Raw genomic sequence first — 25015 nt, forward strand, 5'->3', positions numbered from 1 at the left:
CATCACTTCTACTTCCTTCATCCATTGGAAATATTATTATTATTCTTAAGCGTGGTCAAGATACCGGAGCGGTATAAAGACCAGCTTTCAACAATTGATTCGTCGAGCCTATAATTGCAAATAGCGGTTATACGATATAATCCTAGTACAATTTCAATTTCAATTCCTTAGAAAATTGTTATATCATCCCAGTTCCAAAGTCTCCTAACAATCCAATTCTCCAATCATTCCATTATAAAACATGACCAAAACCATCCTGAAAGACCAGACGGAGATCTCCAAGGAACTGGAAACTTTCGAAAGGAATTATAGGGAAGTTGGAGCATCGAGGAAGTCTGAGGAATACTTGGTTAGGAAATAGGAGAGGTTAGAAGCCTTAAAAACCATGTTCGGAGCGAATCATCGTAAAATACTTGGTGTGCTTAAAGCAGATAGCCCCTACTTCGATGTACAAGACGGAAGTGGGACAATTAATAACATGATCGAAAGTAATCAAGGCCACGTACGCAGATCAACATCGGGAAACGAAGTAGGTATTTCCGCTATGGATCCGCAAGGGAACGCCGACAAAGGGGGAGCAGCGGAGCGATCTCACTAAACATTCGCAGAGGAATATCCCCCACACATCCTCCCTGACCACCTACTAAAATTGCTACCAATACAAATTCCCAGCTTCTCTGGCATCAGTAAAGAATGGTGCCGATTTATAGAGCTGTAATAGGCAATATTTCATCGATTGGCAGCATCAACACCTAGTGGGGTATCTAGAAAGGGGAAGCGAAAGAAGGACCAACCAACAACATCAAACAGGAAGAATAAGGATAGGAGAATACAACTTTGAGGCCTTTGACAATTTCTCCTATCTAGGGTCGAAAATCACAACCGATAACAACTACGATGATGGAATCCGCGCACGGTTGTTGTCAACCAACAGAGCCTATTTCAGCTTACAAAAAGTGTTCCGCTCGAAACGTCTACACCATAGGGTCAAAACTCTTACTGTACAAGACTATGATCTTGCCAGTCCTCATGTATTCCTCGGAAACTTGGGTTCTTAGCAAGAAAAATTGCGAACTCTTGGCCACGTTTGAGAGAAGAATCCTCCGAAGAATTTTTGGTCTCCTACATGTGGATGGACGATTCCGTAGCCCACATAACGACGAAACCTATGAGCGGTACTATGACCGTCCGGTTGTGGATAAAATCTGGCTCAATAGGTTACGGTGGGCGGGTTACTTAATCCGTATGGATGAAGATGATCCCACCCGGAAAGTCTATAAGGGCAATATCTATGGTAGAAAAAGAAGACGAGGCAAACCCTGCCTAAGATGGATCGCTGGCGTAAGCCAGGACGCCAGACAGCTTTTAGGGATATCGAATTGGTAGACCTTGGCACAAAACCGGGATGTCTGGAGTTCCTTATTAAGGCAGGCCTAGACCGGATACCGGTTGTTGCGCCGTTGATGATGATGATGATGAAAGAAGGAGCGATTTTCGGATAATCGTCAAGCGGCCTGTGAAAACATGAACACAATCCTCGACGTGAAAAAACTCGGCTACAAATTTGCAAACGGCGTAATAGAAATGTACAACACGATATGGAACTGCTTGGCTGGGTTGAGCAACGTGTGGTGTATCATCTCTCATTGGGACCCTATGAAAATTTGAATAATAATGCGAAAGGTCCATAGCGACACACTCCAGTGTTTTGAAAAATACATCGAAGGTAGCAAGGAGCAGCCTCATGTGTGCAAGTCATGCGATTTTCTCCTGAAGAAACTTGAAGAACTTTTGCGGCATAAACGAAACTATCGCCATGGAAAACATCCGATGTTTTCTTGTGACGAATTCAGGAAACTGGCGGTTGAGGAAAGAAACGACTTCGTAAGACAGTCCAAAGTATGCCAGAGTTGTCTACCACACGGTGACACACAGAAGTGCAAAAGCAACATGCAGCGTTTGGAGTGCAACAAAGAACATCATACTATGTTACACCTTAAAAAGGCAGTAAGTGTCAACTCAGCCTGCCAGTCGATGGGAAAATCGAGCATGACATCCATACTGCTAGCAACTGCTCTGGTAAGAGCAACAAGCTAAACGGGCTAGTCTTCAGTTCTTAGGGCAATGATTGACCCTGGATCTCAGACATCGTTCATCGCCTTCAGGGATCAATGGCGTCCAAGCGGCAACAATTCGAAAAGCAGGCCTAACTTTCCGTGCAACTTCGAGATAACGGTTAAGACCCATGCACTACAATCGTTTACAATATGTTTGCCAAATGAGAATCTGGCTGAGCCCGGAATCGGATGGACAAGAAGTCTGCAACTAGCCGACCCAAACTATAATGTCAACGCGGGTATGGATTTGGTATTGGGAGCCGAAGTATTTGAAGAAATTATTGAACCATGAATAAAGAAGGGAAACCCATTGATGGCCCAGAAGACAAAATTTGGCTGAATACTTTCAGGCAAGGTTCCTATCCAATCAGTGGAAGTCACGACGTTAGTATCCAACATATCCACAGCTGAATTCCATTCTGTGCTACATTCTTTGATTCGGAAACCGCTATAGACGAGGTGCTGGCCACGAACGAATGCGAGGTAATTTACGAAACCACGGCCCCACGCAAATCAGGCGGGAAGTATGCAGTCACATTGCCATTCAAGGACGATCCAAAGTTAGTGCCGCTAGGAAATTCAAGAAACAGGTCATTAATAATGAATCGCGAATAGGATATCACAAGGCAATGTGAGAATACATAGATATGGGCCACACGGTACGAGTGACGCCATTTATCGGAGAGAACAAGGATGTATATTATCTCCTACATCGCTCTGTAATCAAGACGGAGAACACGACGACCAAGATATGACCAGTTTATGACGGGTCGGCAACGTCAACGAGCGGTTCGTGTTTAAACGATTTATTGCATACTGGGCCTAAGTTGCAAGACGACCTAACGCAGATATTGCTGCGGTCGTGGAAGTTTCGGTATGTAGTTTCCTCCGATATCGAGAAAATGTTCTGCATGGTAAAAATCCAGTCCTGTCATAGGAACTTCTAACGAGTACTATACAGGCCAAACAGAAACATGCCCGTTAAGAGTATATGCTGACAACAGTATCGTTTGACGAAACTCCAGCGACGCTCCTTGCGCTCAGAACGCTAATTCAATTAGCAAAGGAAGAAGGATATAAGTTTCCCATCGCTGAAAGATTGCGAAAAGCTTTTTGCGTGGACAATTTTCCATATGGAGTCTAGACGATGGATGAAACAAAGGATTTGGTAGATCAGATGATGAAGCTGTTAAAGACTGGCGGATTTATCCTACGTAAATGGGCTGCAAAAGATCCCGACTTACTGAAGCATATTCCAGTGTTTTACAAGGAACTGTACTGGATACAGCGGTAACGACTCTCGGATTACTTTTGAACCCGATGACTGACAATTTCCGATTCAAGACTCCAGAGTTTGATCCAGACAAAAAATTGACGAAACACCTACAATTGTCAAATATTCCCGCCATATACAATTCACTGCAATGGTTGGCTCCAATGGCTGTTGATGCCAAAATCCTGATGCAAAGAATATGGGAGACTGGAATCAATGGGAACGCTTGGAAGCCGAGTTACTGATATAGGGAATCGATGTCTCGATGGGTTCAGTACTCAAAGGCGAACATAAACGAGTTGCACGATTATTATGATGCGTCCGAGTCGGTGTATTCAGGGGTAATCTATGTCAAATCAGTTGACACTCAAGGAAAAATAAGTGTCACACTGTTATGCGCCAGAACCCGGGTCAAGCCGCTGGAGGTGAGATAACTCTTCTGCGATTGCAACTTAATCAAGCCCTTCTATTGTCAGAACTAATGGGCGTGGTACACTATACTATACAATTACCAGCAAGCAAAGTATATTGCTGGAGTGACGCAACTATAGTACTGGCCTGGCTTAAAAAGGATCTAGCGAAAATAGACAACTATGTTGGAAATCGAGTAGCTAAGATACTACTGATTAGTAAAGAATCCTGGCCCAGGGGATACTTTGACCCTATGGTGAGACGTTTCGAGCGGAACAGTTTTTGTAAGCTGAAAGAGGCTCTGTTGGCTGACAACAACCGTGCGCGGATGTGAATCACTGTTTTGAAATTATTATTTGCATCCACTTCTGCTTCCTATGCCAGCATAATAAGTAATTCCCGTTGGAAACTGTACATGCTACACTGCAATTCCCCAGACCGGAGTTCGAGTGCGTCAGGTTCACCCTCACTTACAGCGGCAATAGGAACCTTCAGTTCTCTATGCTTGATGAACCGTATCCAAGTTTCAGAAGCCAGCATCATCTTATGACGCCGTTTCGAGACGTGACCAACTACTTGGCTTGCCCCAGGGAAAAGACCACTTTTGAAGGCGGCTCAGTATTTAATATTTCCTGACAAGCTCTTCAAAATGGACACCGTATGGTCGGAAAGATAGTTTATACGCCACCGAATGACAACCGGATCATGAAAGCAGACGGTGCCCATTTTTGTTTGATGTTTCACCCCCGGGGAAGCCCTAACTCCGTTAATCACTTGATTGCAGACCGTTAATCGGCAGATACGTTTCACAATGTTACTAAAATTTTGCGAAAACTATGATAATATTGCGTAAGAAATAAATATTCATTGCAAAAATAATAATAATTAATCATTTATGAACAATATTTAATTGGCACACAAATTGACAAAAGAAAATGAACTAGTCTTCGATCTGCAAGTCATTGCTGAAAATCGACAGACATTTGAGGATGTTTACTAGTATATCGGTAGGAGTAATAGATAGCGTTAAAGACAGAAAGCTTAAGTACTGAGGAAGAAAGTAAGTAGCTTTTGAAATACGTATTTACTAACTATTAAAATATATTGTAGTAGGAGCAAGCTACCTAGTTTTATTTTTATACAGAAATGTTGTTACACCATTGAACCAAAACTAAAAGGCGTGGCAATTCAATATGATGTTACTAGACGATGGAGACGTCTCTTCATGGGTTTGAAATATTTTATTGTCAAGTCTATGCTGCACAAATAAATATAATACAATATTTGGATTGTGACCACTTGCATTTAAATTATTTATTTTAAACCCCCTCGTAAAATACCATCAACTGTTACTTGAAATAATAATTCATTATGATAAACAAAACCAAGTTTATAGAGTCAAAGCAACGTCATTCGAGGCATAATACTATCAACACTTCATTAATCATTCTTCCTAGTCCATAAATTATTCACATATTTAATTCCATCTAAGTCATTTGAATAAATCGACAACCCACTCGGTGCACTATGAGACCACTGACTTTTATAGGAAAAACAATTTATCTACCAACATAGCTACCGATGACATTACAACGTAGTCAGTGAAATGTATCACTGCTAAGGATACAATTTGCTCGAGGTAGTATCTTTTACTATTTCGACTACTGTTTGCATTGCTCCCAATGTTGTTGTAATCAAAAAGTCAAGTACAGCGCCAAGCAAACATTTGTGGGTTTCCAGTATAATTACATGACCGTATATTGTATATCGAATCGTGCGCCATGAGTTTTATTCCGAAATTCCCAAGGTTTACAAGATCATTTCGGTACTTAATATTATGTTTCGATAAATGTTTGCAATAAATTTCACGTTGGTAATGATCAGTCGGGCTATTTGTAGTTGTTGTTTTCTTTTTTGGAAGATATATAATTATATTTATTTAATGGTAATGTTGAAGTTCAATAATCATAACGATGAAATCATATTAAATTCCTTTTATAACAATCCGAACCTGGTTCATAAGATCATCATTTCTCTCATTAATTTTAGAGATAGTTTTATTCGTTTGATTACGTTCTTACGCAACTCATCAGTTGCACTTATTTGAAAAAAAAAGTGATTTTTTGTTGAAATGTACTCAATTAGGAAGTTTATATTGCCCCCGGTATTATCGAGAGGTAAATATAAACCCAGAAATAAAGACAAAAATCCAATTTATATTAGTTCCAATTGATCGAATTGAAAAAAACTAGTACCCTAAAATTGTAGCTAATTTTGAATCGCCCCCGAAAGAACTTTAACTATGTGCCGAGACAAAATGTGATGAGAAGGTTTGGAAATTAAATAAATATCGTTTGTATTAAAGGCGACCATTTTATTATAATAATAAAGTCCTTTCTATCCTTACCAATAATTTAGTGGCATTCAAAAAGGGAATAAAAAGGTCCTATAGTAAGTGCGATAGATTTACGTGAAATACACAACTTGGCCTTTCTATAACTTTAATAATAGTTTAATTTTTATCAAACTTTCCAAAATTATACACTATGTTATTACTTATATCTGTACCAAATTTTGTACTTCTGCAATGAACTAGAGGGTTTTCCGGTTAATTTCTAAAATATGGTAATATATTATTATTAACTTTATTTAAGCAGATGCCAGAATGGGATGTATTTTGAGGTTTAGGTTTCGTATGGATGCATCATTGTGAATTTTTCAGTTTCGAAAAATACTAACTGAGCCCTTTAATTTGATACCCCACACGATTACCCTCGGTGAAAAAAATGTACACCTTTCTTTCACATATGTGAAGAGCCTCCTTAAATTTGAAGAGATTCACACCTTCTCACCAAATTTCGTGGCAATTGTGTTAGCCGCTTCCGAGAAAATCGGGTGTGATAGACAGAAAGAGATTGAATCGATTTCAATAACGTTTTGTTTCACACAACGAAAAGTAGATCCTTCGTGAATAGAATTTTAATATTTCACTCGAGTGACAATAACTCTCGTTAATTATGACGTCGGCATCTTATTTGCATGGATGATGGATGGATGGATGCGATGCGAATACGCGATACTGTTTTCTATGCTGGTGCAATTTAGTACTCCTAGGATGAACTTAAGGGTTTTTTGGGTTTTACACAAAACCACTCATCTGAAAATTATGAAAATTCCAATTTGAATTACGGATTATCTAAAAAACGTTCCTATCATCCATTCCCAAATTAGCTAAAAGGTGGAAAATGTCCCCAAAAAAGGTAACATCGAGGTAATATCTACCAGCAGACAGCCGACCCCGCTTGTGAACGGGACAAAGGCTGAAGAAAAAGAAGAATATCTACCAGCAGACCACATCAACTGAAGATACGATTAGGAAGCGTCAAGGACCCCAAGGAAGGGAAGTGGAATCTACCATCCATCAGATCTTTTCCCTGTTATGTCTTCTGCTTCCCTAAGGCCCTGCACTCTTACTTAGACTGGTTCATCCACTCCTCTCTCCACTAACGTTTGACCAAGCATTCAACACCTTCCTTCCTGTTACTTCCACTCCTCTCCTAAATCCCAGCGTTCTTACACAGTCTGATTAGCGCTGAAATCTAAAAATAATTGTTGCCAATGTTAGTCCATTTCTCGATGCCTTCCCTAACCTCTTCTTGATTGAAACTGGTTACTCTATTTCATTTCCACTCTACATTATTTTCAACGAAACCTTCGAAGAAGACCATTAGCAAATCATCTTCGTTGACAGAAGGGGCGAATGCAATCATGCTGAGAATTACCGTTTTATTTCACTCCTTTCCTTTTGTTCTAAAATCTTGGAAAGGTATCATCATCATCATCATCATCATCAACGGCGCAATAACCGGTATCCGGTCTAGGCCTGCCTTAATAAGCAACTCCAGACATCCCGATTTTACGCAGAGGTCCACAAAAAAGAGATATCCCTAAAAGCTCTCTGGCGTCCTAACCTACGCCATCGCTCCATCTTAGGCAGGGTCTGCCTCGCCTTCTTTTTCTACCATATATTGCCCTTATAGACTTTCCGAACTGGATCATCCTCATTCATATGGATTAAGTGACCCGTCCACCATAACCTATTGACCAGGATTTTCTCCACAACCGGACGGTCATGGTATCGCTCATAGATTTCGTCATTGTGTAGGCTACGGAATCGTCCATCCTCATGTAGGGGGCCAAAACTTCTTCGGAGGATTCTTCTCTCAAACGCAGCTAAGAGTTCGCAACTCTTCTTGCTAAGAACTTAAGTCTCCGCGGAATACATGAGGACTGGCAATATCATTGTCTTGTACAGTAAGAGCTTTGAACCTATGGTGAGACGTTTCGAGCGGAACAGTTTTTGTATGCTGAAATAGACTCTGTTGGCTGACAACAACCGTGCGCGGATTTCTTCATCTTAACTGTTATCGGTTGTGATTTTCGACCCTAGATAAGAAAAATTATCAACGGTCTCAAAGTTGTATTCTCCTATCCTTATTCTTCCTGTTTGACCAGTGCGGTTTCATGTTGTTGGTTGGTTGGTTTTCGATGCTGACGTTGCCACCATATACTTTGTCTTGCCTTCACTGATGTGCAGCCCAAGATCTCGCGCCAATCACCGCCTGCTTGATCTGGATGAAGGCAGTTTGTATGTCTCGGGTGGTTCTTCCCATGATGTCGATATCGTCAGCATAAGCCAGTAGTTGGGTGGACTTATGGATGGTCGTACCTCTTGCATTTACCTCAGCATCACGAATCACTTTCTCGAGGGCCAGGTTAAAGAGGTCGCATGATAGGGCATCCCCTTGTAGTAGACCGTTGTTGAGAGTTGCTAAATAGCAAATGCAAATGCACTTATCCGGAAAGTCTGAGAATCCACTATCTTTTCCAAGAAAGGGATGATAGCCGTCGTCATTTGCTTGCTCCATACCAGCGCACAGATAGTAACTAAAACAATCTTGAAATCCCTCAAAAAATAAACTGAAAGCGTGATCGACAGGTAAAAAAATGGTTTTCGTTCCTCGATCGTCCAACGCTAGCCAATAACTTGCGGGTCATTGGGAAACAATGTACGGAGTTTAATTCACCGCTCAATCTGCTCTTTACCGATTTCAAGGAGGTTTTCGAAAACGTGAATCAAGCTTGTATCTGGAGTATTCTATGCAAAATTTAAATTCCAGAGAAATTAATAAATATTGACAGAGCAACATATTACGGGCAAAATATCACGTGCTGCATGCAGGTATAATTTCAGAGGAATTTGATTCCCAAAAGCAAGTTAGGAAGTTTCACATTCTGTCACCCACACAATTCCATCCCGTTATCGGTTACGCTCTCCATGCTATCTTACTCGGAGGACGTAAGAAGCATTCCCTCCATAGCACACCGGATTCACATTTGGGCAATTTAAATCGTTCCGTGGATTATAGTAACTATAATACATCGTGTAACAATTTCGATCGTTGGCCTCCCTGTTGGCAGGTGTAATCTGATTCGTCTGATAATCTGATATTTATTATGGCAGCATCCTCGCCGATCTATGGCACACTCTGTGCTATTTGCCAAAAGCCGGAATCTTTTGGCTCCAAATGTCTGTACTGCAATGAGTAGTGTTGAAGAACTTCCCACACCGGGGGGTCTGGAACTTTATACAGTGTTCCTCAAAATTCGAACTAAATTTCCGGAAAATTTTACCTACCATTGTAGGCGACTAAGAACCGCCGTCTTCGTTCAGTTCGCAACGTCAGTTACGCCGGAGGAGCCCGCAGTGCACTCGGCCACCTGTTGAACTGAAAGAATCATCCAGGTAGCGGCAAGCCAAATAGCTTATGGTAGTTCAACTCTAGACATGACAGACGTTGACGAATATTTGAGATATTTTTGTACGCAAGCACTTATAAAATATGTTCACCAGCAATGAAGATGCCCGTAAAATTCTCGCTCGCATCCTAAACAAATATTAAATTCTTGCTCAGAACCTAAACAAACATGTCTCATCATGTCAAATCATTTTTCTTTCCATCACCGGCCGCTTGAAGGGTGCAAACGGACTGCCTAAGTATCTCATTCACATTTCGGCCCCCGGTGAAACTGAACATGGAGTACGACCTTAACAATACTGATATCATCCTCGCCTTTGTCCGCCATGCACTATTCCAGTGCATCCATGAAATATCGCACCAACGCAACAGTGTCACCTGGCCAAACTTTGTGCTCCGTAGATCCGACGATCGTTCGGGTGTCGCTGAACTGGGGCTTTCGCTTCCTTTAGGGTCTCGTCGATGTCTGCGACTGCCGAACATCATGCCACACCTGCCATTATCTCACGCTCATATCACTATATCGGTCCCCTGTCCAAAGTTATTTCACCGCCGAAACAATTAATCGTGTCGAGCCTTCAAAATTACATATTCCTATGACTTCGACAATGTTTTTCTTTTGATTGCAAGGAGTCTTTATCTAGCTTGATCAAGGGACTAAACCTGAAGAAAATTCCACATTCGACAGCCCACCTCACTAACCTTTAATAATTTTTCAATATGAGTCTTTTTAACAAAATGTCAGACGCCTAAGGACCAAGCTGTCGAATTTTAACTAACCTGTGTTAGTATTCCAACAACACGTCAACTAAATTATTGAAAATTAGTTAGATGGCGGGATTTTAGATTCTAAGGTTCTGAGAAGTTACTCTTTTCTTTCGTCGTGTTTTAGACTGTGCCGTATTTGGCGGTTGTAGATGGCTTGATAGCTGCTAAGTTGCTTTACCGTCCTGAACCCATCTTAACTTCCACCAGACGCATGTTCCTTTATCATATCCTGTGTACATTTTCCCAGCCTCAGCCCCCTAATCGGAAGTCCTTCTAACCTTCCTCTGCACGATTGACCTACCACTCCCGGTCCTCTTTCCCTCCTCAAAAGCTTCTCCAACCCTTCATCCTTTTATCCACTTTCATAATTCCAATTCCATCTATCCAAAAACCATCCGAATCGCACTGTTGATATTGTCCTGTCGTGCGTTGCTCTTTCTAATCTCCTCATGCCCCTCTTACGTTGCTCTTGACGACTAAGCAGGCTCTCAATTTTCACGGTCAGGTCACCCGACCACACTCTCCTGTCGTACGCAATTCGGCCAAGTTTAACTTTCTGAAGCAAACTTGGCAGGCCTGAACACAGCCCTAGTAGCAATAAATTGGACCCTTGTTCTCTCCATTAACGTTTGACCAAACACTCAGTATCTTCTATTCTATTCTGTTAGATTTCCTTTCTTGTTAGGTTCAGGTGTTTTCTGAAAACCATGATGACTTTGCTTTTTTCAAAACCTTGCGTTGCTCGGTCAAATCTCTTCACTTAAGTTTAGAAAGGAAAATCTTGACAGTGTTGAAGCCCCACTGGAGCGCGGAAATCTTAAAATATTCTGGTTTTACAGTCACAACTCCCCCTTTTAATAAATTTACTGGCAACTCCGCTAACTACCCCAACAATCTTTTGATTTATCCTGCTGTTACTTTTTCACAGTCTATGTCCCCTGCTCCTCCATCTTCTTCTTTCCTACGGCTGGATGCAGCCTGCCCTGTACCTCCTACTATTCTTCTCCTTACGTCTTCGCTTCGAAGAGAACCGTTTTCCTAACAAATGGAAAGAGGCTCTCATTATCGCCATTCGCAAAAGTGGTCAACGCACTCTTATTTGCAATAACCATTTTATTTCACTCCTCTCTTCTAGTTCCAAAATCTTGGAAAGGTATGGCAGCGACTGATTATCCGTGCACATTTCATGGTAAAAGGTCCACTGCCTCGCACCCGCGCAACTTTACCAACTTTGTTAATAAATATCTAAATTCACGGCAGGAAGTGGATGCCATCTATACTGACAGTATAAATCAAAAGATACTTTTGCCCAAACTCTCCTTTCCAACCTACAAAATTGTCGGACTTTATACTACGGTCCTCTTTTTATTTTAATTCCTCCCAACTTCTCTTATGAGAACTACCCCTCCCGTCTGTGAACTGCTCCACCTTTAAAGACATGACTCCCCACGCCATATGTCAATGTTACATCGCATTATAGTTTGGTGCCTTGAACTTTTCTTCCTTCAGAGGTTTTTAGGGCAGGTTAAGGTTCCTGCTTTCTTCTACTTCTGAGGACAATAAATACGCGACGGCGTAACAGCCGGTATCGGGTCTAAGCCTGCCTTAATATGGAACTCCATACATCTCGTTTTTACGCCGAAATGTACCAATTCATTTGTCGCCGTCTGCTCGATCTGAAAGAAGGGGGGAGTTTTTATATTCGGGCTGTTGTCCCCGAGGTGTCGATATCTTCAGCATAGGGCAATAGTTGGGTGAACTTGTTTCTACTTCAGTATCCAAAAGAGAATGTGGGTCTCGCCAGATAAGATGATGGTAAACAATTGATGAAGTCCTCGATAAAAACGAACTGCAGTTTGAGTACTTGATGTGGACTCATGCTGCGGGGTAAATTTCTACAGCAACAACTATCTAGTCAGACAGGCGGCCGTTGAACCGAAAACAGGAAACCAATATTGGTTGATGATAAGTAAAGTCAACTGAAAGGCATAGTTAATATAGCTGCAGAGAAAACCATCGAATATGAACATCGGCGCAAAAGGAGTGGACAAACTTTGACAAACAGTACTATTTATGAGAAAAACGAGGGATATAAACTTGAGCCACTGACAAGAGCTAAACGGGGGAAAAACGTACAATTAATATATACTCCAGGCAAAATCTGCAAAAGGAAAAAATGTGGCGTACAAATAACGAGATCAATAGATTGAACGATTAAGATTGAACTGTACTTTGCGGGGACGCAGCCGCTGAAGTACCATCTTGGGTGGCAGGAAACGATCAAGAGAGGAGAGCTATCCCAAAAACCTAAAAAAATTGTCATTTGTCCCATTTATAAGGAGGTACATATTACAAAGTGCTGCCAAAAGTATTCGAAAGGAGGCTGAAACTCAAACCCAACAAATGTTGTTGAGGAATACCAGAGGGGATTTCTACGTGAAAAGGTAATTATTGATCAGTTATTTTCAGTGAAACATATCCTGGAAAAGTGTTGAGGTTGGAGATATCCATCAAATCCAACTCCAAACTGGCATACAGCAATATTGATTGAACAGTCTCACCCTCAAGTAAAGAGACCACACCAGAATTAAATTAAGGCAACTAGTCGATTCCAACATTATTCAACATTGTTCTGGGATATACTACCCCAAAGATACGTGTGGACCTAAGTGGTATGCCACTGTACTGTCTCAGATAGTGGTGTATGAGGAGGAGACCCGTGGAGAATGAAAAGAAGACTAAAATCATAACACACGCCAGAAGAAAGTCACAAGTCAGACAAAACGCATCATCAACCGATTACAACTTGGACTAGGTTGACAGTCTTGTGTACTTAAGCATAATTTTCACCAAAGATAACAACGAAATACACGAAGTGGCATGACATCTGGTTACTCTCCCACCATATAATGAATCTTGATTGAATGCCCCTGAATTTGGAAAGAGAGTAAATAAAGTTGGACTAAAAATAAACACCAACAAAGCCATATACGCATTAATGGGCATAGCATCAAAGGTAGCGGTCAACTTGTTTATTTAGGGGGTGAAGTCGATGGGCTACAGTGGCACGGATTTCCAGTGCTAAATCAGCCTTCACTGCCTTCCCTATAATTTGGAACTGGACTGTTCCGGGAAATGTTCTTTCTAGGTTGCTATATGGGAGTAGAACATGAAAAATGATCACCTTAATCACACAAAAGCTCCAAGCTCTCGGGAACACCTGTCTCCGATGTATCATCAAAGTACGCTGCCCTGATGCTATTTTGATCAAACCATTTTGTCGGCGCATAGGCTTATCACCGTATGTGATGTGATCAGAAGATAAAGGATAGGTCACACATTAGGGAAATTCGAAGATTACGTTCCTAGCTATGAAAAGCATTGAAACCCACTCTCCCAAGATGGCCGACTAGTAGGTCACCAAGACTACTTGGCGCAGACAAGTGAGCAGGAGTTCGAGTATCTTGGCAAGTCCTGACGAGAGCTGGAGCGCCTTTTGACTTCGTGTGATTTAGGTACAGCAAATTTCCAAGGGTTCAATGGCAACCATTTATAGTATCTTGTACATAAGATTGGCTTCATTGAGGACTGACTCTGTGTCTTTCAGTCTTGCGAAAAATCATCCCATTTTATGCAGAGTTGGGTAGCATATTTGAATGTCTACAGAATCATGTTGGACTCTCCCTACTCCTCCCGAAATCCATGGTGTGGTGGTAGCTGTTTTGTGCTGTATTCTTTATGTTGGCTACGACATCTCACAAACTCTCAATATGCTAATCAAGGAACTTATCTTTTTTTATGAAATGCAAGGGCGCTATCAATGATCATATTACCACGAACAATATGTCCCGCAGGATTGTGTTAGAGCTTATACTATATCTTATATAGACATTGGATTTCCATGGAGGTAACACATTTCGCGGGAAATAGGGCATACTCAAATGCAGTAGTTCACCCGACCGGAATATCATCTTGCACTAGTGTCTCATGCGGTGGACGAAAGTAAGTTAACCAAAGCGTAATCGATGAGTCAGGCCTCAAGTGAAAATCAAAAAGATTGGCTTACCTGAAAACAAGTATCATGAAATGCCAGACACATACCTTGCTAATGCTCTACAAAAAAAGCAAAAACTCATCTGCAAATTGCCGCCCAAGCCAACACAAACTCTTTCAGATTGTTAAAGAGCACGTTTGATGAAAATATGGTTGAAGAAGGAATGTAAAGTAATGCTATCAAAAATAACTTAGCAATGCATAAAATCATTTGCATTTATGATAAATAGCAGTTGCAAAACACTTAAAACTCTCTGTCCCCTCCCTAGACGGAATCATAAAATAAATATTAATTCACCCAAGGAAGACAAACAAAGTCAGATTCATTCACTTTTAAACTGAAAAGTATTTGTCATTTCCGAAAGTATTGGCAACAGTCTGAAATGTAGTAATGCATGTTTTCATAGCCTCTCTGCATCTTGGCTGCAATGACAGTCATCATCATCACTTTATCTGAAGAGCAAAGTGGCAGTTTTCTGAAAAATGTATTCAAACAAATGTATCTACCCGTTCAGTGGGAATTTGCTAATCGTATTTCGATATTATCCTCTGTCTGGCTTATAGCCAATTGTACGCCAAAGTATGCAAGTTGCGATAACTGTATTCTTGTTTTTTTCTCAAACTAAGTATATATCTTACAGAAGAATAAAATCATTTTGTAACGCAATGTCTGCATTGACTAATGGTTATAAAATACAAGACAAATTGAAAATGAAAAATGTAACTATAATTCATCAGGGAAACTTAAAGATCGTTCAGTTTGCCTTCAATCGCAAGGTATTCTTGCATAATTGGTACTAAATATTTGTGCACCGTTAAAGCAACTTAACCAATTATAATTACCCTACAGCATCACAAAGCTAACTGTAAATAGATATACATAAATAATTGCACACATCACTGAATGTAGTCCAAGTAAAGACAACAGTCAGCGTGTGATTGGAAACGCAATCCAATTTATACTCGTACAATAACATCGTAACACAATGAATAAATCAATTTAAGTATGCATAATCATAAGAAACGCAAATTCTTCACATTGAATTAAAATTACAAATTTCAAAACTAGAATAGCGATGTCATATGAAATACATCCATTAACATTATACCCAGATTTCAAATTAACATCCAATCAATATTATACGAATGTGAAACGAAAGACTTAAGCGAGTAACCTCTCTCTCATTGCAGATACAACATCAAATATATTTAGTGTTAGCATCAATTGCCTCCATATCAAATGCAATTCGTGTAGATTGGAATACGAATACAGGTCCCATTATTCCGCCCACATCGACACTCCCGCCTGTTCCTCAACAGCCATACCGTCAGCCGGCTCCAGTATGGGAGAGTAGCGAAAATGACATTCCCAACCCGCAACCATACCAGTGAGTTTAGTCTCTTAAATTTGCTAATTAGAATCTGAAAATGATGTTTTGATTTATTTTATAGTTACATCTTACCACCACCATCACGACCGCGGCCAGCCACTGATAATTATGCTCGAGCGTCACCAGCAGAATTACAGAAGATGAATTTACAGTACCAATCACCGAAATCGCACTATGGACAGTTTGTTAACAATTTGAATAGCATTCAAAATGGTGTTCCCACGTTAGGGGTTCAGTACATTCCAAACAAAGGACTTAAGTACTTTGCACTGGCACCATCGTCTGGAAAAGTTTACTATTCGAAGGATGTGGATGGTTTCGATAAGTATAACAAACTCAATGGAAAATATAACGCTAAGTTGAAGAAGCACAAGGCCTACGAGAAAGTCAAGCACGTGAAATATAACAATGTGAGTACTAAGATTTTATCTTTATTATTATTTAAAAAAATTACTGTTATCGACTCTGTTGATTAGTTTTTCGCGATGGCATTTTCCAAAGCAAAACAAATTCGGTTTTTGATTATAAAAACATTTATTGTAATGTAAGTAGAGGTTACACCTGACGATCCGACAAAGCGATAGATAGTTCCCACTATATAAGGATTAACACCGCAGTTTATTCTTCGAACTGGGTAACACCAATAAGGATAGAGATTAGTCTATCCAAAACTATTCGACGCATTTGAAGGGCTCTACCCGTGTAACCCCAACCACTATAAAGCACTCACAAAGAACCAACCACGAACATCATCATCATCATCAACGGCGCAACAACCGGTATCCGGTCTAGGCCTGCCTTAATAAGGAACTCCAGACATCCCGGTTTTGCGCCGAGGTCCACCAATTTGATATCCCTAAAAGCTGTCTGGCGTCCTGACCTACGCCATCGCTCCATCTTAAGCAGGGTCTTTCTCGTCTTCTTTTTCTACCATAGATATTGCCCTTATAGATTAAGTGACCCGCCCACTGTAACCTATTGAGCCGGATTTTATCCACAACCGGACGATCATGGTATCGCTCATAAATTTCGTCATTGTGTAGGCTACGGAAACTGTGAACAACTGGGCCGAAAACACATCCTCCAAGAATTTTCCTGGAGCACATGTTTCCTCAGGAAACCCATGGCACCACACAACTTTCGGGGAGACTTCGTGGCAAGACCCACTTGAGATTAGTTCTTTGCTGGTGCTGCCCTGATTGCCTTCCTCGGGAACGGCACTCTTCAACGGCTTGACTGAAATTAGTTCCTTGCGGGAACTACAACAAGCCTTTCCACCAGTCGCATACCGCCCTGCGTTCAACATACCATATAAGAATTCCCAGAACAACACTAATACAAAACAGCTTTCTACCAAGTCCACTGTGACCGTACCCCATCTTACTACAGACGAAACAGAGTTAAGAAACTCCTTCCGCCGTCAAAAGACACAACGACAACAGGCAGAGTGCTCTGAATCCTGTATCTGCTCCAACTAATCTGCCACTTAGATGTTACACTGTCATCTAACAACTCCCCTAGCTCATCCATGTGGTTACTACTCAAAAGATCCGTTTGCAGCAAAGGTGCGCCCCTCTTAATCGTATAGGCTGCGCCATGCCGGATTACCTCCTAATCAAGAGGAAAAACACTCAACAATACCTGCATGATATCAGTCGAAACCTTACGACATACAGGGAGAGACGCTAATAGCACTACTCGCTGATAGGCGTAGATCAGTTTTCTACCCTACGTGGCCATCGCAAATTCATGCAGCGTAGGAGACCCATATCTAGGAAACACAGGAAAGAGTCTCCCATATCAGGGGCTTAGCAATTCTTATTTGTAGACCCCATGCAGAACTCTTCTTCCTTTGAGATCGTGAAACCGACTTTAAAAGATACATCCATAACGATGTACATGTACTCAGTACCCCGTGGCTCGAGCTCAAATCAGCTGTTCCCTTCTACAAAAGTGACGATATCATCCGCGTAAACGACAAGTTAACCATTGTACTAAGCTCACCTAACAGTGTACCCATCATCACGTGCTTATTGACGCCTTGGACGAATGCTTTTTTACCGTGGAAGTATCTCCTCCACAGAGCTAATTCCCAGCAGCCTTACTCACAAAGTTTGAACAACACAGGCGACCAACTTAGGTAAATGCACCACGACGTTTTGCTAACACAATGGACAACAAAGTTTTTCACATGCATCAAGGCATTATCAGTGGACCAGATGGGTTGTTTCCAACACCAGTCGCCTCACCATAATCTTCTCCAAGCGAGCGTTACTTCTATCCTTCTCCGGTGACTTTATAAAAACAACAACCCTGGCAGCCTTGCAGAAAGCAAAGGAAATAAATAAGTAACACTTATACGTACTCTAGACATGACGTGATTCCCTGGAGACACCGATGACCCATCCGGATGTAACTTGTCTGTAAGCGAGCCTACTTTGATCAAAATTAGGAAGGATTACCAAAAGGATCACTTCAGCGACACGATCTTTGCAATCTCTTGCTCAATCGATGGACTTGCCTCCGCTTACTGCGAAGTGTATGCATCCACCAGGTACTTCAGAGTCCTCCGTTCGGGCTTCTTCATATCATTCACATTACATATCTACCCACTCAACAACTTCACTTTCTCATGTAGAGCATATACTCGGAGAGTGGAAAACGACCGGCTAACTCCTCCATCAGACCAACATTAAACCCAGATACACATACGCGTATTCCATCGACTCATACTGGTTATGTCGTTGCCACCAACGCCCTTGAAGCTCTCAGACTTAAAAACATTTGTTTGGACATCCAACCAAACAAGTCGCCCTTAATAAACATTTCAGACAATATCTCTCCCCTATGTGTAGGACGGTGACAATACGTGCACTGGCGAATCTTAGTGAGCCAAGTAGGAGAGACTGCATTCGCATCGGTGTCACTTCACGCTGTACGCAACAAATGGCTCAAAGTCGTTTGTACTGAGACAGTAGGTACTTAAGCAAAGCAATCGTTTCGAAGGTCCCGTGATTGAAACACACACGCCCCATTCGTTAGTGAGGCTTTTAACACGCACCCATCCTAGGCGCGTATCATTTATGACAACGATCACCTCGACCGACTCCCTAGCAGTGAACACCCCATGTGTGCAACCAGGCCATTAATGCAGCCATTGACTGCCCATGGTTTCTGCAAAATCGCGACGCTAATGCTACGCTAGCGCATATACTGGCCGGCACCAAGGCAGTTGCTCAGCAGAGGGAGCGACTTAGGGTGGGGCATTAACCTTAACCACTTTAACGACCTAAACAAAGCATAGCCTGGACCTACACCGTGAAGTCCCGGAACGCGAGATTCTAGCAGTGCATCTCATTAATGCAGAAGAGGCCACATGGCCACTTCACATGCACTCTTTCAATGGACATCAGCTTTTCTATCACAGTGGATGTGCCTTCAATGGCAGCGTTGCTGACTTTTGCGATATTTGTAGCATTAAATCGTCTCCCACTAATACAGCATGTTTTAAGGAGGATGTGAGAAAATCCCGAAGTGAAAGTGAGTAGTGACGAAAACTATAAATTCTTCCTACCAATCAATGACCTGATTTATGCTATCTGCTATCCGATGTGTGTACTTTTAAACTTCTTGTACGAAAATCCAGGCCAAGCCTTCTCCAATTCGTTGTGCTTTTTAGGGCTTGTCGAAATTCCTCTTCAGTAACACCAGCAAAATTTATAGCCGAGGTAGTGGCATAGCGGGTGCCTTCGGCGCTAATACACTGATCACACTGGGCAGGTAACACGCTTAGTGCGCCCTGATATTTTTCTGCTTTCGTTATTGAAAAATGCACTGTTTGCGCGCCCTGATGGGATTCGTTCAGTGATCTAAAAAGACTTCGCTGGTTCCTCACATATTCTGCATTCCGAATATGTCACTACTCCGTTGCAATGCGAATTGTAGGATGGACCGATTCTGCCGGAATGGTGCCCAGAGGAGAATGTTACTTCCACACCGCCATTATCCTGTATACATTTGCACCCGTTTGGAGCCAAAGGTCACGTGATTGGGTCCTGGTATAGGAGGACCAAATCTTCCTCGACCTGGGACTGGTGGTGAACCTCCGCCATGGAAAATCCGCGGCTGTTGAGTAGTGCGTGCAGATTCCACCTTTCACAATTACCAGCTAGACGCCGACTTCGCCAGCCGAGAGCTAGCCAGTCCGTCGGCCTGCAAATTTTCGTTTATGTTCCTGTGACCGAGAACCCAGAGAAGGGTGACTTTGAGCGTGCCACCCAGTGTGTTCAGTGCTCCAACAGTCTACATGATGCCACTACTAAGTACACAGCCTTGATGGCCGCTTGACTGTCGATTAGAATGACTATGTTATACTTATATCATGCCCCGATAGACTTTCACTTTCGCGAGTATCTCGGCTTGAAGCACACTAACAAATCCCACAAGGCCGTTTGACCCCACTACAGGGATCGTATTTGAGAAAGCCCTCGGAGTTTATTAGGTATCAGTGGTCGCTCCAAAGGACACCATTTTCATGCTGCAAACTCTTAACATCACTACTGCTGAGTAAAAGGCAGGTAGAAAAGAAGCCGGAATCCATCTAGGGATAGTCATGTTCACCTAGGGTCCGTAACCTGGTTTTAGCTTCAGTAGGGTCATCGCAAAGGAAGCATCTAGGACTTTCTTACATCTCTCTGCAACTTCGGCAATGTGAACCATAGGGTATAACCAGTCTGGAGGCATGGCCATCTTTAAGTCAGTACCAACTGTAAATGGTAATTTTGTACACATTTCCGCGCGATAGCCTAAAAGCTTGGTATATTAAGGTCATGACCTCTTCGACTTGGTCTTGGTGGTAAGTTTTCACCATCTGAAATCAAGGACTGTTAAGTAGTGCGAGTAGATTCCACTGTTTCCATTCACCAGTGAGACGCCGACTGCGTTCTACGTGAGGCTATCATAAGCAGAGTCCCGTCTGGCCACTCCGCCCACCCGCTCATCTCTCTCTAGATTCCCTTGACCTAGAGAGAGATGATTTTGCACATGCCGTCCAGTGTGCCCATCACATCTCTATCATGCTTCTTTAGCATGGAGGAAAATCCCGCTTGGAGTACACTACCGAATCTGGGAAGACCGCACAACTCAGCTATACTGTGTGAATCCGGGAAATTCCCCGCACCGACTCCGAAGACAATTTTTGATCCGACGGTGGAAAATACACTGTCATAGCCTTACAATAGTTCCCGTTGATGCTCGGCTTGCGCATGACGTAATCCATCAGGGGCGCCCAGAGCTCCCGGAGCACTTCACCTAGGATGTTAGTATAGTCGCAGGGCTTCGTTACCCAACATCCGAATTCACGTAGTTTGACAGCACTGCGCGTCATAATGTGTTTGATGCCAAGATCCGGGGAATTAGAATACCATTGTTTTACTGATAAATACTGATAAATTGCAACCCACCAGCACAGCTTTCCCAACACGCAGCCCATCAATTAGCTCTGGATGAAAGGAAACATCGCCGGCAAGTTTCTGGCATACGCCATCACCTTCACCCCGCTCTTAACCCTATAGAGTTTCATTTATCACTCTCAATCGGAGCACAGGAGAGATGGCTCCCCGGGACACCTCTCTGTCCCAGCTCACCCTGGGTTCTTCACAGCTCTGGTCAGATGGCAACTTCCCAGATCAGAGTGTAATATCCTGGTTCTTAACATGCTGCGCTGTCCGCGCGTTCGATAAATCCCGATAGCAACTGGCTGATGCTACACTCTTGGCATTTTCTCGACAAGATGCACCCCTAGTCTTTGTTGATGCCTCTGACATCGCAGTAGGTGCTGCTCTCCACCAAAAGGTGAACCAAGTCTGGCAGCCGCTGAGCTTCTTTTCCAGACAGTTAAACCCCGTTCAACGGAGCTACAGCACTTACGATCGTGAACTGCTCGCCGCGTACTTGAGCATTAAATACTTCGGCTTCTCCCTTGAAGGCAGGCCGTTTACAGTGTTCACGGACCTGAAGCCTCTCACATATGCTTTGAAACAGAAGCCCGACAAAGCGTCCCCTCGTCAGCTTCGACACCTGAGCTTTATAAGCCAGTTTACGTCAGACATCCAGCACGTGTCCGGCAAGGACAACATAGTTGCTGACGGTTTGTCACGTGTCTCCAAGGTTAACATCCCCGCCTCACTCGACTTCTCGGCTACTGCCAAGGCGCAATCCAACCCCAAATACAAATTTCGGGAGTTGCCCATCTTCGGCTCCCTGCTGTAAAGACTCGGAAACAGGATCCCGACCACCTTTCGCAAGGAAGGGTTCCACGCGGTTCACGACTTAGCGCATCCAGGTATCAGGACAATAAATCGGCAAGTCACCGAGAAATACTTCTGGCCCTCCATGAACAACGATGTCAATTCCTGGGCCAGAGAATGCATCACATGCCAAAAGTGTAACATCACCAGGCAGGTAAGGAAAGAGGTGGGCTCATTTCCCCGCACTACCAAGCGGGTCCACCCCATACACCTCGACATAATAGGACCTATGCGAGACTCGGACGGTTACAAGTATTGCCTTACAATCATCGACAGGTTTACGCGGTAGCCTGAAGCAATACCTCTGAAGGACATTACGGCGCAATCTTGTGACGGAGCCCTCTATCGAGAGTAGATCCCCCGCTTTGGCGTCCCTGCGGTGGTCGTCACTGACGTTGGTACTGGACGCTGAAAGCCGCTATTATGGCTCGCTACGATCCGTCCTGGACTCAAGTCTTGCCTCTCGTCCTACTCGGCCTACGAACAACCCGCCGAGAGGAGTTTACTGCCAGCCGCGCGGATCTTGTATACGGGGATGACCCTAGGCTCCCAAGTGATCCGGTCTTCGACAAGAGATCGGCGATAACGTCGCGGTATATGGAGAGCCAGCGGTGAGGAAGTCCGCATCTCTCTTCTGCCGCCGTAATCAATAAGAGGCAATAAATTTCGAATGCTGTTAATCCTGCTGGGCCACAGCAACTTCTTGGCAGTCTGGTAGATGCCTGACTTGTCCCTTTTCAGTCAGTCCTTCAATGGATGTCAGTATTTGTGTCTATAGCACATGTCGAAGACCTCCCTGTTCAGCTTCCTGATGTTGAACAGATCTTCATTCTACTAAGGTAGCAACGTCTTTCTGCTGTCTTCCCCAGAGCACGACACTTTAAAGACGGTTTCGAATAAGAGAAGATTTGGCAAACCTCTGGCGAGCATGCAAAATCACTTGAAAGAAGGGGCAATAAGAAAGTAATGAAGCTATAAAAAGACACAGAGGCAGATGATAACAATTGTTAAACGGTGCAGGAAAAAATTGAAAAAATTATAAAATTGCACATAATAGAAACGAAGGAAATTGTGAAACGGTGTGAAGGAGAGATAGAGAAAAGGATTGGCAATGGAAGGTGACCGAAATAGAAAAAAGAAACAAACCAAAAATTCAAAACTTATAGAAAACTTCCTTAGGAAAGCTCTAGAGAGACAAGAATAAACTGTAGCTTGGCAGGATGAAAAGCCAATCTATCAATAGTGAGCAGACAAAAGACGGCAATGTGAGATGAGAAGACCATGCGAGAAGTCTCAAAATCGCGGGAGAAGGCCACACGGAAAGTTGAAAGATGAGAGGTGGAAACTCAAAAATTATGAAAGGATACCAGCCAGGACATTGGAAATCAGAAGGGCTGACTTGTTGAGAAATGGATACAAATTAATACTGACCAGACGGCCTCTGAATGAAATACGCGTGTTAGAGTAGGTCTTGATAGTGCCGATTTTCGAGACCCGTGAAATTTAGTACAAATCGTGTTGGTACCTAAAAGACCTACCAATTTTCCGGAGCCTAGTATTATTCAAAGGCGTATTTGTGTTTGTTATCGGGGAACTATTGAAACTGGGTATGCTGGAGACACTCACTTTTTTCGCACTATTTCAGATTTTGACATAGCTCCCCCTTCGCAGTTAATTATAGTCAATCCATGTGCTCATCTGGGCCCCAATTCTGCCACGATTCCGTATATCTCCTGCGGGTTCCTGCTTGGTTGGTTAACTTGTTTGTGGAAACGCTTTGAATGTCCCAAATCTGCAAATGCCGCAATTGAAAGGGAGAAGATGACTCTTCGATTGTAATTACCATTATATGAGGACGACTTCATACTGTTCCTACGTATTAAGATATATCAAAATATATCTAAACATATCTAATACAAATTTAGCAACTGTAAATCACAATCACTTCTCTCATGGAAAACACACTTTAGTTTTTTCCGGTATGGTACATCTATCTCAAATTTTGAAATGGGAATAATTACGTATAATACTATTATACATATGTAAGTTACGCGCTAAAAAATTGTTCATTTTCTTCACCGATTCCGTCTGCACGGGTGACACTTTAATTGACCAAAATGTAATCTTAAACAATTTACTAACGGCTTCCACGCGGAATCATTCCATGCCTCCAGAGCACCATCTCAAGATTTCATCTTAGAGCTGTGGCTTACTTTTGCTTTTGTTTTTCACCTGGTAGTTCTCTTCGTAACACTCTAATGAAATCCATACGCATGTGGGCTCTACTTCATGCAGGTTATGCGATACTTTTTTACCTAAAAAATTTTAGTTACATCTAAATTGCGGAATCAATTCTGTGACACGGAAGACGACAGAGATATGTAGAAGGAAAAAAAGGCTTTCATAATTTTTCTGGATAGTCCAATTTTTCTGTGACTAGGTTATTAGTAGCACGAGAGTATCTTGAAATTTATGGTTACTTTGCAACTAATTTTATCCCGTTCATTGTTGATAGTATCCAGAATGGAATTATCGTAGTTATCGGGGGAGGAAGATTTCTGATTTGTTCCCTGAGAAAACCCTTCTATCTGAAGGCGCGTTTTATCCCCAAAGAATTAACTATCCCCACTGAAGAATTATATATTGAAGATGTATTTGATTACAAAAGACACTCCATTATTACTTTATCATACTGAAAACTACTTTGCCAATTTATCTTTTATCTGGCAGTTTTTTTTTGTGGAAAAGTCTACCATTAAAATATTGAATAACTCTGGTCTTAGTCAGTTTCCTCAAGTGGTCGCAGCAGAAATGTTACGCAGAGCAATAACCCAAGTGCTCGACCGCGTAAGGTGGTTAAATCATATTGCTGGGA

The 25015-nt window shown here is 42.3% G+C and overlaps 1 protein-coding gene across 2 annotated transcripts in view; it reads left to right on the top strand.

Moving 5' to 3' along the window:
• The window catches only part of LOC119649432, a 138867-nt gene that overhangs the window by 101885 nt on the left and 11967 nt on the right, over window positions 1–25015 (top strand). For both annotated transcript variants that reach the window (XM_038051580.1, XM_038051582.1), the window contains exons 3-4: window positions 15633–15829; window positions 15894–16242. In XM_038051580.1, the coding sequence (XP_037907508.1) occupies window positions 15633–15829; window positions 15894–16242 (546 nt within the window). The remainder of the gene's footprint in view (window positions 1–15632; window positions 15830–15893; window positions 16243–25015) is intronic.

This window comes from Hermetia illucens, chromosome 2, assembly GCF_905115235.1.
Source record: "Hermetia illucens chromosome 2, iHerIll2.2.curated.20191125, whole genome shotgun sequence".
NCBI lineage: Eukaryota > Metazoa > Arthropoda > Insecta > Diptera > Stratiomyidae > Hermetia > Hermetia illucens.